The sequence below is a fragment of the Macaca fascicularis genome, chromosome 17 (genome assembly GCF_037993035.2).
Source record: "Macaca fascicularis isolate 582-1 chromosome 17, T2T-MFA8v1.1".
Taxonomy (NCBI): Eukaryota; Metazoa; Chordata; class Mammalia; order Primates; family Cercopithecidae; genus Macaca; species Macaca fascicularis.
The window spans coordinates 22510589-22528672 of record NC_088391.1 but is presented as its reverse complement, the minus strand read 5'-3'; the positions used below and the strand labels follow the sequence as shown (position 1 = coordinate 22528672).

The 18084-nt window shown below is 41.1% G+C and overlaps 1 protein-coding gene across 9 annotated transcripts in view; it reads left to right on the top strand.

Moving 5' to 3' along the window:
- ENOX1 (ecto-NOX disulfide-thiol exchanger 1) overlaps positions 1-18084 on the top strand; it is a 494357-nt gene that overhangs the window by 453906 nt on the left and 22367 nt on the right. For all 9 annotated transcript variants that reach the window (XR_012426899.1, XR_012426901.1, XR_012426900.1 and 6 more), the window contains one exon: positions 16895-16997. Coding sequence is in view for 6 of the 9 variants with exons in the window: in XM_045376966.3 (XP_045232901.2) it covers positions 16895-16997 (103 nt within the window). In the remaining 3 variants the exon portion in view is untranslated. The remainder of the gene's footprint in view (positions 1-16894; positions 16998-18084) is intronic.

Below are 18084 nucleotides of genomic sequence, written 5' to 3'. Positions count from 1 at the left end.
AACAAAGAACAGGAGGAACATACAGTAGCATCTATGGAAAGAGTTGGGAGCCAAAAAGGTAGACGGAAGCAGAAGATTGCCCTAGTGCCTCATAAAACAGCAGGGGAGGGGAGGGAGTCTCCTTTCCTCAAGCACCTTCAGTCTCCACTGACAAGGCACCAGGATTAGTGGTATAAAAACCACCAGGAGCAAGGATGCACCAGCAGGTGAACTCCCCTTCCTCTTAGTTCTGTATGTCACTCAGGAGCCACAGGGCTTCCTAGACATTTGTTTTTATGATTTAGATTATTAAATATTCCATAGTGATTTCCACACCACTTCATTTCTGCTAACCACACATGAGACCAGGAAGGGGACAGTTGTGAAATGCACCAGCCAGTGCTGGTCTGACTCTGTCCTTGATGCTAGTCTTCCACAAGGATTCCTCGCCTGGTACTCTCCAGCTCTCCCAGGATGGTTCTGCAGTGCTGCAAAGGGTGGTCATTCTCTATTTCTTCACACACTGCTCGTCTCCAACCTCATCCATCTCATTGACACATAGCTCACTGGGATATGGCATTTCTTTGAGGAAATATGTCGGAAAATGACAAGGAAAAAAGTAGGTACAAAGATAGAATGAAGAAAAAAGGGAACAAAGGTGGGAAAGACTGGAACAGGAAGAGCTGCCTAAGTTTCATGGTGCTGTGCACGTCAGCCCTTCTAAATTGACCCTGGCAGGCAGCAGAGCAGCAGTTTTCACCATCATGCAACTGCCCTGCCAACTCTAGCTGTGAAATCCGCTTGCATCAAAGGTATGTTTGCAGTTGCACAAATATCTACACTTAATGAAATGCTTATCCTAAAATAAGGCTCTTGAACTGGAAGCAAAAAAGCTCAAATGTCAGTCTACAAGTAACATTTTTGGTGGGCTTCCTGGGGGAAACAAAGATTCGACTTGGCAATAAATATGTTTACATTTCCTGCTACAGACTGAAGTGTGTCCTAATCCTTCCAACCTCAAAACTCTTCCCAGCTCTGATGGAGACCCCCCTCTCCGTGCCCACCCCCTTCTCTTGCTGGGGCCTAACAGTGAGAAGTATCCCCAGGTGTGAGTTCATGGCCACCAAATGCAGCTACACCTTCCCTCCTTACTGCCCTGCCCACCATGCCCAGGGGGACCTGACGTCCTGTTTGTAACCACCTGTAACTTGGAATTTAAATCCAACCTCCAAGACTATGAACCCCACACTAGTGGCTTTAAATCTAACCTAGGGTCTCACAAAATGTCAGAAATTCAGCAAACTACACCTCAGTGTTCACCTCCTCCACATGTTCCTAATTCAGGCAGAGCAAAAGTTGAATTCGGAAGGAAAGCTGTTGCCCAAAGGAAAAGGCATTCACATGTTTTGTTACAGTTTTAAAGTATGTTTTTATAGAAAGACCGCAAGAGTTTCCTGAAGGAAGAAAAAAAAAAAAGACTCTGCATTTCTAAGCTGTGCAGACGTCAGAGCCAGGGAAGTCTTTGCCTGTCAGTCACCCTCTCTGGGCAGCAGCCCCTTGCCAGGTATATGGAGGCCGTTCTCTGAAAACTCTAGGTTCCCCTGAAAACATTCAACCAGGCTTGGAACACTTAATATAACAGAAATCTGTTCATTATTTTTTTCCAAGAAAAACCTCAAAGTCTCAGCTTTCCCAGCTTGAAACTGTCCTTGCAGGGGAGACTTGTGGCCGTGATGCTCACTAACATGTCGTTTCTATTGTTCTGTCAGCCTCTCTATGAGATCATAGAGTGGCTTTCTCTGTCTGGACAATTTCCAGACTGTTCAGTGTATGCTGGTGAGCTACTTATGAGACTCGCAGAATCTAATTTGCAAAGGCAATTTCTTTTCATGCCAAATTTTAGGAAGATGACTTGAAACTATGGGAACAATATACAAGTACAATCTACATCAAGCCCCAGTACCTGTGTCAGTATAATTCTCTGGCCCCCTCACCACACACATGCACAATCACACACACATATAGGCATAACATATAAGCCTCACAGCTGTAAGCATATATACCATTCCTGACCATTTTATATGACAGTATTCAAACTAGTCCCCTTGGTAAAAACAGAATAACTATCAGCCTGGTATTCAGAAATAATGTTGGCCTGATTTCCTGAATAAATGGCTTGAGTCAACAGGTCAAATTCAGCTTGGTGCACCATTCATTAAAAATGCTAAATAATTAGATTTTGTATTGATAACTCAGCTTCTCCATCTATCTTATCACCCTTTTAGTCTGCAATGCAAATTCTGCCTGTTTTTAAGCCTAGCTCAATTCCCATTTCTTAGGTCCTTACCCTAAAATCAGTCCAAATCAATCACCATCTTCTCCAGATTCCTACAATTTATCATCATTCCAACCACCTTGAACAACCCACTTATGACAGGCTTATCTCCCCAGCTCAGATCATGTTCCTTAAAGTGGAGAATTTGTATGTATTCCTTGCAGAACCTAACACAGTAATAAGCCTATGTAGGTGGGTACATTAGTAATACTCATTGATTGATGATTGCATTGATGGAACTACAGCAGCCTCAGTTGGCTCTGTGAATCTGTTTGGAGAGGTTAGGTGAGAAGTACAAACTTCCCTTCTGCATATTATCTGCAGGTGATCTTGATGATAAACACACATCACTCCAGTTAACTTTAAGATGTGTATAAAAGTCTTGTGGACTGACAGTTAAAACTGAGGTGGTAGAGATCACATCATCCAACTTTCTTATTTTACAGGTTTTAATTAGATATGTTTTCTTGTCTAATTGTTGTATCTGTGAGTCTTATGTTCTCTGAGGTTATACTTCTCAAACTTTAATAAGCAATAGAATCTAAGATAGCTTTTTAAAACACAGATTGCTGGGCCCCACCCTAGAGTTTTCCATTGGGCAGGTCCAAGCTGGGGCCTGAGAATTTGCATTTCTAGTAAGCTCCCAGATAATGCCAGTGTTACCAGCCTGTGGACCATACTTTTCCACAGACTCTCCACCCCAGGACAGGCTAGGTGCCCCTCTGGGCTTCCCCAGCACCCTGGCTCTTCTTTATCATGGCGCGTATCATAGTGTATTTAATATATTTTACATGGCTTATGTCATACTGTATTTTAATGCATTTTACATAGCTGGCGGCCCTCTAGACTCCTACATTCTTTGATAGCAGGAACCACTATTATTCATCTTTGAATCTTGTTGTGTTAACACAAAATGTACCCTTATTGTAGGTGCTCAATAAATGAAAAGAGGAGGAGGCTCAATAAATTCCAATCAAATTATACTGAACTCAGGTGTACAGATACTTCATTTAATCCAAATGTTGCACTTTGCTGCCATTCAACCCCAAAAGAAAATACATCATTAGTAATTGTGAGACTCTGGTTCTTAAGAAATCACATTGATTTGGATATTAAGAAATCACATTGATTTGGATAATACACAAAAAAAATCACTGGACCCATAACTAGCCACTCCTAACAAGGTCCATCCAAGTCCACATGACAGGCACAGTGCCGCCTGTTGGGAGCACATTGGATCACAGAGCAGTCACTGTCCTCCAGGAGCACATGGCCCAATGAAGAGAGGGCACACAACTGAAAAGGGACTCACTCAAGACTGACTGCAGACTTCTCAGTAAGGAACAGACTTGGGGTGGGATCAAGGGCTTGAACCAAGTGGAGAAGCTATAGTTTCCTGAGAGGTCATTCACTCAGAAGGCAGCATGGACTAAAGGCCCTGGGGTATGACTGCCTGGGGCCCAGTCATGATGCCACTAACTTCTAGCTGTGTAAACTTAAGGAAGTTACTATTATTATCTCCATTTTACAGATTAAATAGTGAGGCATACTTGTACTTCAGTGTTTAATCTGTAAAATGGAGATAGTAAGAGAACAGCACCTGTCATCTACCCAGCACTCAATAAGGGCTGTTAGTATTATTATCACCACTATTATTTGTATTATTTGGTTTATAATCAGAGGATCTCCAATGCACCATGCAGGAGCAATCAGGAACACTTGGTTCTTGGAACAGTTGTGATATGTGGCATATGCAAGGCAGCGGTGAATAGAGAGAATTCAATTTGGGGATGTGAGAGAATGAAGATATTCAGTATTTACTAAGATCTCACAGTATGCCAGGAAAACCATGTAAAATTTGATTTTACTTTAATAATAATCAAATCTTTCTCTTTCCCATTTATCAGATTGTGTCCCATCTATTTTGATGACCTAATTTACCACTATAAAGGTCAAACAACCCTCTAAGTTTTAATATTATCATTAGTAACATAAACTCAGCAGGTGAAAGTTATGATGGTGGGTGCTTTGTAGCAGAGAAAAAGAAGAAATGTCATACTGAGAAATGAACTGAGAAAATAACATGCCGAGAGCACCATAATACAATTAATCTTTCCCAGCAATAGAGTTAGTATCATACAAGATAAATCAAACCGACTAATTCTGGATGCACATACATACATTTTAAAAAAGTATTTCACTTTAGTTTCTTCTGTTTGCTGCTCTATTTTTATTGGTTGAGGAGATTTTTCATGTTTGTACTTTTACGGGCTGTGAAGGGCATGGACTTCAGTACCTATAACAGTGTGGGTTACATTTTCTATATACTGAAGAGAAACACACAGCTATTTTTGAGATCAAGTGTATTTTTTCATTTGGTTATGTCTACAGTGGTATATAGTAAAACTAAAAATAAAATACTACAACAGTTTAAATAATGAATGCGGTTACTGGACACAAAGGGATTTTTTTTCTCGTTTTTAGATCATTTTTAACATGACTGTCACAAAACTAGACCAAAAGAAAGTCATTTAATTGCCAGCTTGAGACCACAATTTAAGCATGGTGTGAACTGTGATAGTCATTATTAAGTTATGATCCAGGCAGCAGTGATCCTCTTAGTATTTAATGGGAAACATTAAGAAATTGAAATGATCCTTTCCTATCAAAGTCTCTGTTCTTTATGTAGAATATTCTATTTGGGGACTATATATGTATCATAATCCTATTTTTCAAATAAGAATTAAACAATATATACATACATGTATATATGCAAACACATATATATGTTATATATATGTGGGAGGGGGTTATATATAAACTATAAAAGGCAAATATCTGAATGTTAATAGCATTTATATCTCAGTAGAATTTCAGTTAATTTTTAATCTTTATTTCATATATTTTCTACAGTGAATACATATTTTTATTTGTAATGAGAAAACAAAGGTTATTACTAAGAAAGTCAAGTAGGAAATATATCTTATATTTTGGAAAAGAAAGGAAAAAGGTTATAAGTTTATGGTTTGGTCTCCAAAAAAATTAAAAGTTAATACTTAAAACACTGAAAGCATTAATAGTAGATACAAATGAAAAATTAACTTCCTTACCTCCTTCAGTCTATGAGATTAAAGAAATTGTGTTATTCTAAAATGATACTACAATAAATGCATTTAGGGACCAAAAGGCTGTAAAATTACATGCCCAAAGTGACTGCATAATTTTTTTCCCTATCCGCTATACATATATATTCCTCATAGACTTCTAGCTGACTCCAGGCCCAGGGTACTGACCAAACCCTTATGATGGCCAGTGATTTTCACCCATGAGGTCTGGCCTCTCTATGTAGTAACAAATTCATTTGATGTAATATTAGAGGGTCTACTATTGATATTTTTTCTTTTAAAAACACCAGTTGCATCTGTGTACAGAGCACTGTGCCAGGTACTGAGTTGCTGTGTAGAGACTGTAGGTACAGTGATCACATAAAATTCAAACCGATGTCTTTGAGGGTGAAAGGCAGCACTGCTGCTACTTCTGTAGGGACAACAGGTGCACTGGGACCATGCAAGAGGCAGGCCAGAAAGGGGTATTCCCAGCCTGAAGGCCACTGTGGACATAACCAAATGAAAAAATACACTTGATCTCAAAAATAGCTGTTTCTCTTCAGTATGTAGAAAATGTAACTCACACTGCTGTAGCTCCTCAAGTCCACGCCCTTCACAGCCTGAAGTACCACCATGAAAAATCTCCTGAGGCTTCCCCTGGGCAGACCTTGACCATGGAAGGCTGCTGGGAAAGGGCACAGGGGGTGAGAGCCCATGACCCTCATCTTCCCTATTTCCAGCTGCCTTTCTAAGACCTCAACTCCAATATTTTAAAATATTAGAGGCAATATTTATTTATTTATTTATTTATTATTGTTTTTGAGACGGAGTCTCCTCTGTTGCCCAGGCTGGAGCGCAGTGGCGCGATCTCGGCTCGCTGCAACCTCCACCTCCCGGGTTCAATCAGTTATCCTGCCTCAGCCTCCCAAGTAGCTGGGATTACAGATGCATGCTGCCATGCCTAATTTTTGTATTTTTAGTAGAGACAGGGTTTCACCATATTGGTCAGGCTGGTCTCGAGCTCCTGACATCAGGTGATCCACTTGCCTCGGCCTCCCAAAGTGCTGGGATTACAGGTGCAAGCCACCGTACCCAGCCTAGAGGCAATACTTCTAATTCTTCGTGATCTCTGATTCTGGTATCCATATTCTGCTAGCTATGTAGACTTGACTTGTTTAAATGATTTTAACTCGCCCCTCTCTGCTTCACACATAGAATCTTTCCATTCTTCCTTCAGAATGGCTTCTGTATCCACTTTTTCTCTCTCTTCCCACCACCTTTGTGGTTCCATCTTATTGCCACATCCTTGGGGTGTGACTGGAGAAGCACTGGGGTCCTCCTTTCCTGAGCCTCTCCACCTGCCCAGCCAATCCTGCATGTGGCCCAGCCACAGTCTTTTGGAGTGCTGCTTTGACCTTGGCTTTCTCACACCCACAGCCTTCAAGTCAAGAAAGCATGTGTCCCACCTCTTCTTCTTCATTGGCCCCAGCACCCTGCCTTTGAAATCCCTCCCCGTTGCACAGACTGTGGTTAAAAGTCACACTAAAGAAGTCCGTCACCACCAACAGCAGCAGCCAGCCAGCCCCCTCAGTCCCTGCTAATGCTGCTCCTCAGCCAGCCCCTGGGTGGCTTCCTCCCTGCTCCCCTTTCCTTTCATGTTTGTGCAAGAAGCACAGCTCACCAGGCCTGCGTGGAGCCTTGCTGGCTCCTGAGTGAGCTAGGACTATAGACAGCCCTCAGGAGGGATTTGGTCACAGAGCGCCACAGGCACTCAATACCCACCCAACCGGCAACCTAGTGCGGTGGTTAGGACTCTGGAGTGAGACAACATTGGTTCAGATCCTGAGCCTACTTCTAACTAGTTGTGTGACCTCGGACAAGTCATTAGCCTCATTATTCATTTTCTTAACCTGTAAATTGAGAATGTAATAGCCTGACTTCGAAGAGCGCTTATGACAATTAAGTGAGTTTATATTTGTCAAGTGCTTATAACACTTCCTACATATAGTAAGTACTGTACAGGTGTTTGTTAAATAAATATAACCAATGATGACCTAGAAAGAAGGCCACCAGGATAAATGCTGTATCTGGGTATCTCTGGCACTAAACTACACTGTTTTCATCTTTCTTTAAAGGGTCCTTTATGTGACCCGTAACTAGTTCTCGCCTATTTTAATCTTTGCAATTGGAAATCTTAGAAAACACAGTTCTTGGAGTTGTCTGAAGACATAATGTATGTGCTCCCGATCCAGCAATTGAACCCCAATGAGGTGGAACATCTCAGAATGTAAAATATGGTCACATCATGATGAATCACTGCATCTTGGAGCCCCACACATCTGCTTTCAGATTGTCTCTCTGGTGCTGAAAACTGTTGGGCCTCTGAGGCTCCCCTTGTACAGACCTTGATCATCAAAGGCTTCTAGGAAAGGGCAGAAGTGGTGAGAGCCCATGACCCTTGGGATGGGCAGTGCCAAGATTTCACAACAGATCATCAAGGCCTCAGGATTTCTGCCCCACAGGAAATTCCTGAGATCCTGCTCACTCTTTGGGGATGGGTGCATTCTTATGTTCCCATAAGAAACCATAAAAAATTCTAAAGCTTAGTCACTCATGCTTATCAATCCTTTCCTCATCCATTTGGTTTTTAATTCTTTTTCTCACTCTGCTTCCTCTTTCCTCTCTAATTCTTATTGGCATCAGAAATAAAGGATAAGTTTATATGGTCTGTACCAAGCTGGCTACCTGAATCTGAAGGGAAGGTCCAAGTCAGGGAAAAGGGCACAGAGCAGGCATAGAATCAGGGAGCAGGAAGACACTGTGGAGGTCATCCACTTCAATCCTGTCTTTGTACAAAGAGCAAAAATGAAACAAAGGAACACAGCAGGCCAGTGGCAAATAGAACCAGTGTCTTCTATGTCCAAATCATCATGTTTACAATATTCCAGGCCATTGTTTGTGGCTCATTCTTTCATGTATCAGCCACTAGGCACCTGCTATGTGCTAGTCTCTGGCTCATAAAGGAAAGTGTGAGGGGTATCTCCATTCTCCATCCTCCCCCAACCACAGTTCTAATCATATAAGGAATAATGTGTAGGTTATAGGCAACTGGTATATCATTTGATGAATTGCTTTTGATACTTTGCAAAATGGGAGTAAAGGATAAGAATGTCGCTGATAGACATCTTGACAATTATCTATAGGGCCCCAGATTTCAAGAAGTGTGATGTTTAAGAGTAGGGCCTATGAGCAATTAGCAGAACTGAGCCAACAGCAAAAGACAGCCACAGAACAAGCGGGCAGGGAAAGAAAACGAGCCTTGCGGTATGCTGCTGGCAGAGTCAGGTGTGACATGGTGAATCTTTACCACACAGATCTTATCAGCTGTCCCACTCACCTTGCACTAGCAACTATGGAGGCCACCAGCCCTTGGAGGGTCACAGGCGAAGTCACCTGGCGGTGGTTTCTCTATTTAGGGGGTGGGTGGTGTCATTCAGTATGTTAATTAAGTATTCAGCAACTGGCTATCCTTACATATAGCTCTTCAAAACAACAACTGTATATCATTGGTTTCTTTTTCTTTCTTCTTTAATTATAAGGATAATAACACTGACACAGAAAAAGAGAAAATAGAAAATATCGACTATTTGAACACAACTACAGTTATCATTTTTGCAAAAATATTTTTATATAATTTTAGTCAAAGTCTTATACAGAATTATTGCATGGATTCAGTACCCTAAGTATATATCAGCGCTTGTTCTGTATCCAGTCAATCCTGTGAATCATAAAAGTGAGTAATGGTTGTAATAATGATGCCGCAATATATTCCTAGAAATTTATAGTTGTGAAAGCACTGTCTCACTTATATTTGGTCCTCACAGCGACCATGGGGAAGAGGCATAGGGTATTATCCATGTTTTTCATTTAAAACAGTTAAGGCTTAGAGAAATGCCCTGCCTAAAGTTATCTAGTATGTAAATAATATGACAGATTTAGAACACAGCTTCCATTCGGCCATTCTGCCTCACGTGCTTAGATCACTGTGATTACTGTCTAAAGGCGGCAGTGGTTTTATGGAGGAAACAAAAAGGTGAAATGTGATATATAAGCGATGAACTGCCATATAAGTGGCGTAGGAAATGTGTGCAGATAAGGAAGCCTTGCAAGTGGCCTGAAACAGATGCCTCTGAGAGATACGGGACTTGTGCTGTGTGTAAAATGTACGTAGGAAGTGGCAAGGAAAAGGAGAGAGCTTTCTAAGAGCATTTCCGGACATAGCATAGAAAGAAGATAGGCTAGTTTGATAGGAGTAGGCCCCAAATGCCAAGCAGTAGCATCTGACTTTTTCTGTAGGTTGTCAGAAAGCATCTGAAGTTTTAAACCAGAGTTGGATGAGATAAGAGTCACATATTAGGAAATTGACCGGTGGTATTATGTAAGACAGACCGGAAGAGGAAGAGCCTAGAGGCAGAGACAAAGTAGGAGGTTCCTGCAGCAGTCAAAGTGGTCAAAGTGTGAAATCAGCCAGGTGCAGTGGCTCATACCTGTAATCCCAGTGCTTTGGGAAGCTGAGGCAAGAGGATCGCTTCAGGCCAGGAGTTCAAGACCAGCCTGCTCAACACAGTGAGACCACATCCCTAAAACAAAGTATGAAACAAGTAGAACTGAGAGTAGAGCACCAGTTGCGGAGATGGGAATGCGGCACGAGAGACACCTCACAGACACTTGAGAGAATCTGGATTTAGAGACATCTTAAAAGCACTTAGGGGATAGTAGAGAATGAACCAAAGACAAAATGAGGGTTTGAGCGCCAGCAAGTGGAAGAATGATGCTCACATTAATAAAAACAGAAAAGGTAAAAGAGGATGCAGTTTGATGAGTGAGGTGAACTGGGTTTTAGACATAAAATTATAGAATTTTAGAAAATTACATCAGGAAAGACCTGGACTCAGACTTTTTTTTTTTTTTTTTTTTTTTTTTGAGACAGAGTCTCACTCTGTTCCCCGGGCTGCAGTGCAGTGGTGGAACTCAGCTCACTGCAACCTCCACCTTCCGGGTTTCAAGCAATTCTCCTGCACCACCACCCCCAGCTAATTTTTGTATTTTCAGTAGAGACAGGGTTTCACCATGTTGGCCAGGCTAGTCTCGAACTCCTGACCTCAAGTGATCCACCTGCCTCCATCTCCCAAAGTGCTGAGACTACAGGCGTGAACCACTGCACCCCGTCTAAGGACATTTCTTTAAATGAAGCTTTACATAGGAGCCCTGTATCATTAAACAAAAGAAAGGAATAAAAGAGTAGAATTCCAGAGATGTGTCCCCGTGGGCCTTCCATGTCACCTCTATAAAGCTAATGAGGTTCCATCAACTACTATTCAAAGATGATTAGCCCTACCCAGCACCCTCATTTTTAGACAAGTGATCTGGGTCTTGAAGATGCTAAATAATATGCCAAGGTTACCCAGCTGTTGCAGGAAGAGCCAAGTCTGAAACCCAAGTATTTAGTGTCTCTTCCACTGCCTCATGGCCACCTCCCATTCTGAATTTGAACTGGGCATTGGTAAATTCAAGCAGACAAGCCCAGTGGTCAGTTGGTGGTAAATAACAGAAGCTTAAAGAATTAAGTTTGATGATAGCTGAATCCATGAGAATGAAAGAACTCTAATAAAAGGGAATAGAGAAGAAAAATTGGGGACCACACTTTGGAAAGGGCCAAAGCTAGAGAAGAGGAGGAAGAGAGTAGCCTCTTCGTTACATTCACTGGGCCAGCAGAGGGAACAAAAAAGCCAGTGAAGACTAAACAAGAAATTAGGAGGAAAAAGACCAGGACCTCCTGTGTAGCAGATGTGAGGCAGATGGTTTAAGAGGGGCCAGTGTCAAGAGTGTCAAATATCACTTGGTCAGAGGACTGAGAAAATAATCATTTGGCAAGAAGAGGGTCACTGGAAATATTTCAGAGTAGATTTGTTGGCGTGACTGATGAAAAAGCTGAGATTTCAGATGATGAGGCAGTACACACAGGTGGACAACATGTATTCAAGAAGCTTTGCAACAGAAAGAAAACAGCCCTAAAGGTAAGGAAACCAAAGGAATAATTAAGTGAAAGCAGTAACAGAAGGATTTTACAAGCCGGGGAAGCCATTTTCTTGGTCCTTAGGGGCTTGGGTAGGTGGAGAGAAACAAAAAATAACAAAGCACTATTCTAGCTCAGTAAACTATTGAAAAAGAGCTCCTCTAAATGATAAATTACTTTGATCATTTCTCAAAGTAAGTGATGAGGACTCTTAGAAGGGAAATTTCTGCCTTCAAGTAGCTAACTCTTTAAGAAGTCTCTTTAAAAGTCTGTGATATCTAGTTTCCAGTTACTGAAAACCTCTTCTCCAGCCCCTTTAATGACTCCTTCTAAGTATCACAGAAATTAGAGTTAAAACGTAGACTGAGAAAAGATTTATTAGGTAATCTCCAATCTCATGTCAAGTGCAGAATTGTTACTTACCTGCAGTGCATTTTCTAGTCTGGGGTGCTTTTTACTGTGTTCCTGCCACTTCCTTTGGGAGACTACTTCATAATCCAATAGATCTCACTGGGAGGACACTCTTGGTCTCCATCCTCATGTTCCCTTCCTGCTGTGTACTTTGTATACCACTAACAATTTGTACTTAGTAGCCTTCCTCACCTCCCATCCCATCCCCGCTCATTCACTTCTACTTTGTAATGGCTAGGCATTTGGAACCTCTTTTCCGGAATATCTGTAGACTCATCATTCTTCTGGGCACGTTGCATCTATCAGGCTAAAGAATTTTAAGGTGATAAAAGGATAAAGGGTCTTCATAACTTTATGTTTCTAATGGTAAAACTTTCCCATTCTGATAAGGTCCTTTCCATTCTCTAGAGACTTGGGGTGGAGAGAGTAATAAGGACCATGAATTTTTTAAGAAAGGAGCAAAACCATGCATAATTTATGATTCAGTGTCCCATAATATGTGTTCCCCAATTACTAAAAAGATTCGTTGGAATGTCCTGTGTAGAGAATATGAAATCCAACTGAGAGACTGTTCCCAGAAGAATTTTGGCTTCACCAGACTTACTCTCATGGATCTTATAACCTGAGCATCTCCATAGAGGGGCCCAGAAGGATGCCAGTACATGCAGTGGTTTGTGTTACAAGATAGAAACACTGAGCTTGGGAATCTACATTTTTTATAGCAAGTGTAAGCAAGCCTGCTCTTTGTCCCACAAGAAAACATCAAGATTTCCTGCTGCAAACAAAACCAGAGAAAGGCCCCATAAAAAGAGCTGTCAGAGCCTTGCTTCTAAGTTCAGAAACGTGCACATCCTACTTCCTCCAAAATATTTTGACAAGATGCTATAGAAACCTTAAGTTGAACATTTCCAAAACTGAACACGCAATCTTCTTCCAGACTAGCTTCTTTCTCCATTTTCCTATTCACTGAGCCACCTACTTGTTCTCAATGTTTTCATCAGCCGCCAGGTCACCAGATTTTTTTTTTTTTAGTTCTACCTCTTAAATGCTGTTTGCACTTTGCATACCATTGATTTTGGGTTTTGACTGTCATCATCAAAAGGTAAAAATGGATACACTTTTGCAGTAGGCTGACTTGTTTCATTTGCCTCCAAACCAATGTCCTAAAACACAGAGCTGAAAACTCTTCACTTGTCAAGCCTCCCAGATAAAATCTAAACTTCTTACCATGATCTACCTACTTCTCCAGCTTCATCTACTCATATTTCTTTCTTTTAGACCTTTTATAAGAATTGCTTGCTGGTCCCTGGGTAAGCTTGCACTTCTGATCACTTTGAATGCCATATTCTTAAAAACTTAGAACTCCTTGGCATATAGTAGGCATGTGATGTCTGTATGTAGCATAAATATTTATTCGGTAGCTGAAAGTAAAAACTGACTTAGCTTAAATGCAACAGGGAATTGGTTTGGGAATTAATTAATTCCACATTCTGTGTATTCCCTTCACCTTAACCAATAATGATGATGGAGCTCTATTTCTAGACATTAAATAAAAACAGAGAGAGAGGGTACAGTTGTTGCTTATATCTACTTTGTAGACTACCCCAAACTTGGAGGTTATCAATACTTGTCATTATCTTGTTCAACTGAACAATACCAATATAAATACAAACAAATCAAATTAACCTTATTTTTCTAAGGAACACATGATTAAACCCATGATTAAAGTCATTAAAACAAAACTCTCCTTTTTTAATAGTTGGAAAAAGTAAAACCACAACATATAATGTGGCTGTCTAAAATCACTATCCTGTCTTCTATCCCTTGAAACACAATTATATGAACTTTAACTGTGCTCTTTGGCAAAGCGGATGACATAAGCATTCACCCATCTAATTAGCTCTGTGACTCTGTCAGCAAGAGCCTAGGCTTATACCATGCCCAAGGCAGGTTGAGGATCTATAGCTTAGTCAGTAGTGACTCTTCTGAGTGGTCACAAGTTGGTCCACTTCACTCGATGCTATAGATTATTTAATATGCTTGGGCACACCCTTGATTCTAATGGAAATGATGTGTTTTCCCTTTTGGAGATTCTTAAGGCCAGTTTATTATAAGATGCAAACATTCCTTGGAGCCTGCCTGATCAGCTTCAATGATCCTGTACCACTTCCAGCATAGCTCTTCTCCCTCCTAGAGGAGTCAGAAAAACAACTCCGTCTCCAACTTGAACAAAACTCACAGATGTCCCCATAAGCTGGGATATCTGCCAAGCCTTGGGTCTCCGTCAAGCCCAGGCCTGCTGGACTGTTGTGGGAACCATGCAGAGAGATGTGTCCACTCCAGTCACTGGCCATGACTGCGTGAGAGCACACCATTTGTGGTCAGCAGAGCACACACTCCAGTATCCAATCTCAAGAAATACTTCCACAGAACGGTGACCCTAAGACTCTTATCTTTTCATACTAATTTTTCCAACCCTAAAACATCATCAAAGCAAGAATCACTGAGTCTTATCTGGCTCCTTGTAGACACTGTTGATTCAGCAGCATTTCTTTGAGCCTTGCTCAGAGTGCCCCTTTCTATGTGACTCTACTTTTGGACCTGGGAAGAAAACAGCATTCTCAGGTGGTCTGTCTATTCTGCCCTTGCCTTTCTCTGCTGGCTCCTGACATCTGCCTGCCCTCTGCAGTCCATTTCCCTCAATGAAACTGGATCTTCAACTGTGTGATGGCCCCAGGACACCACTCAGTCTTGGCAATTAATGTGGGCCTGTTATCTGCTAAACTCATTCTGAATAATTTCATTTGGCCCCAATTATCATCTAGGCTGTGAACAGATCACCCTGTCTTGGAGATATTATTTCCACTCAGCTCCAGGGTTCATTTTTGTATTTTTTTAATGATGCAGTCATTATCCTGGTTAATGTTCTTCCATCCTCTTTCTTCCTACACCTCTCTCGGGAGACCTTACAGAGCCTCAGCCTGCATCTGCTCAGCAATCTTAACCTCCCAGGCCCGGAAGTCCAGTGCCAAGTCCCTGTGGGACCTATTTGTCCTTAGGGCATATAACAGAATTCAGCAGGCCCACTGACCCCACTACCCCAGAAAGATGATGTGTACACACAGACCTGCTCTGCTCCAATCCAGAAAGTGCCTAATCAGCCTAATCGGAAAGTACCAAATGTTATTTTATTATAGGAGGAATTTCTATTTCCTTTCCTGCAATTCCTCTTTATAAATGTTCTAATCCCATATACATAATAAGCCTTTGGATTTGTTCTATTTTAAAATTCTTGATTGTGTTTCCATTGAGGCTGGCTCTCAAGATCCTGTTTTTGATTTGTAAGAGCATCTTTCATCTCTAGTAACCTTTGATGTACAGCTGGCTCCAGACTTAGCTTAGACCACTCCCCAAACTCTTTCTGACTCCTGTCCTTATTGGGATTTTCCTACCATCAGCCTGAGGCCTGTTATACCCTCTAGCCAACCAAGGTCTTCCCTGTGATATATCATCACATCATTGTGATTTTCTCAATTCTTTACCTTATCCATTTTCATTTCTCATTCAGTCTTCATCACTTGGTCTTCAGCAAATAAGTGGGACCTTAAGAGGAGCCTCTAAAATGCTCATCAGATATTACCAACTGCAGTTTCTCAGTAGAGCCTTCTTTCTTGGCAATTTCTAATTACCCCTGGATTACAAAGTAGTAGCTCATAAGTTAAATTAAGCTCATAGATCTGTTTTGATGGCATGTGCTGAGTTTATTTTTCTTTGAATGCCTTCAGGTGTGGTTTTCACTTTTTGCAGGCTCGGCATGCTCCCAATACTTCCTGTATTCTTGGATCTGACCAGTTTTGTTGCTTTGTACTAACTATCTAAATATCTCTCCTATAACCACTTTCTGTTCTGGGAACATCTGTCAACCCATTTGTTCAAACCTTCTGAATTCTTCTTCTTCCATTTGGCTCTCCCTACCTGTTCTCTATCATTCCTGCAAGTTCCCCGCCACTGCTCAATATACTAGTCCTTCTTTGGAGCCATCTTTCAGTGAGCAACTTTCCTCCAATAAGACTCAACTTCTTTTTTGAGTTTGGGGAATGGTCTAAGCTAAGTCTGGAGCCAGCTGTACATCAAAGGTTACTAGAGACGAAAGATGCTCTTACAAATCAAAAACGGGATATTGGGAGCCAGCCTCAATGGAAACACAATCAACAATAAGATTCTACTATCCCATATATGCAGGTCATATAGGCGGATCGTTAATCTGACTTTCCATTAAGTCACTCTCCATTTTGAGTCCTAATATCAAAAGTCTAGGATGGTATGAGTTAAATCTTCATCTCTGTTTTTAAATGTAAAAGATCACAGAAAGAACTAAAAATAGTCCAGCCTCAATGTTTCACATGTTATTGGCTTGTTGTACAACTCTTCATTTTTAGTTTTCAAAAAAAACAAAAAAGAATTTTCCAAGCTTTGCTTTATCTGCCTCTTGCATTTATTCATGAGGATCCATACCTACTCAATTTAAAAACACTTCTAACGGTTCTATCTTAGCTCCCCAATAGGCCCTGTTTCTCCACACACTCACGCAAATTTTTAGCATGGTATTATAAATCAGTTTCCTGTATGCTTTCCCAAAGATTATTCGTATTTGAAATAAAACATGTTAAAGTAGTTAGAGTCAAATACAGTTTTAGTGAACAGAGTTTAATGAAAACATGGACAAAAATCTATGGTAATTTGTGCCAAATTTGCCAGTTGTGCAGAGAATTACTTGGTATGCTGGGAGCAGTATCTAGGAGCCTAACTTTGCATAATTACTTTTCTACTGTTGGGCAAATAGATCAATTGTATAAAAGATTTGATCTTTAGTTATAAATAGAAATGATGACCTCATTTATAGAGTTTAAGAGATCTGGTGTTTTTTATTGACATGCACAGAATCTACATAAACCTATATATGGTTTTTGGTTTTTAACTTTATAGGAAATCAATGTGTTGACAGTTGCATTAGTCAACCAAGACCGAGAGAATAATATTGAGAAAAGAAGCCAAGGCTTAAAATCAGAGAAAGAAGCTCTGCTAATAGGTAAGGAAATTCTGTTGTCTTCATCTGTTCTCTTAAATAATTGTTAGTAATTAACTTAATATTTTCGTTATTAACTTATTAATTTAAACAACATTGCCTTCTGGTAAAATGTGAGATTAATTTCGTCAAGATTATATTATATACATTTCAAATTAGTGGCATACAGACTAATGGGGGTTTTGCCTTTCTGTAACTGTATATATTAACTGATTGTCAGACATAAAACTGAGTTCAAGAAGACACTAATTTGCATCTCATGTGTCACAAATCTGAATTTCAAATTTTGGGCATGCCACTTCCAACTGGAGGCCAGGTTGCATCTAGTTCCAACAAGCCATATCCCCAGGCTCAAGAGCAGCTTTGAACCCTGAGATTAAACTCTAAGCCCCTTAGCAGAGGCCACATCCTAAAGTCACCCCCAAGGCTAGACCTGCAATGCTGACAAATAGGGCCATGCAGGGTACTGATGCTAGGCTAATCCAGGACAGTCGGCTCCAGGCTTCCCCGTCCAAGTTTGGATCCTTTTGTCCAGGATGAACAAAAGAAGCATCCTTAGTGGATCCAGATGTCGTACTTATTTTCACAAGGAAGAATTCTTGATGAGGATGTGCCGGCAGTGCGCATGGAAGCCCATCTTAGATGGCTGTATGTTTAAGGCTGTATTTGAAGCCCTCAAATTCAGAGAAAGGGAAGCCACCACCCTCATGCTGTGATGCACAGAACTGATTCAAGCTGCACCTCGGCACTGACCCCAGTGTGGGGTTGCCAGGTGAGACTGGCTCTGTGGTGACATGATTAAGACTGAATGAGGCCAATGTACGTGCAAGACAAATTGTTCTTCAGCAGTTCGTTATCTGGCAGAAATAGTGCCTGGTTGCCTTTTTTTTTTTTTTTTTTTTTTTTTTTTGTTTGAGACAGAGTCTCACTCTGTCACCCAGGCTGGAGTGCAAATGGCATGATCTCGGCTCACCACCACCTCTGCCTGCCGGGTTCAAGTGATTCTCCTGCCTCAGCCTCCCTAGTGGCTGGGATTACAGGTGCGCATCACCACGCCCAGCTAATTTTGCATTTTTAGTAGAGACGGGGT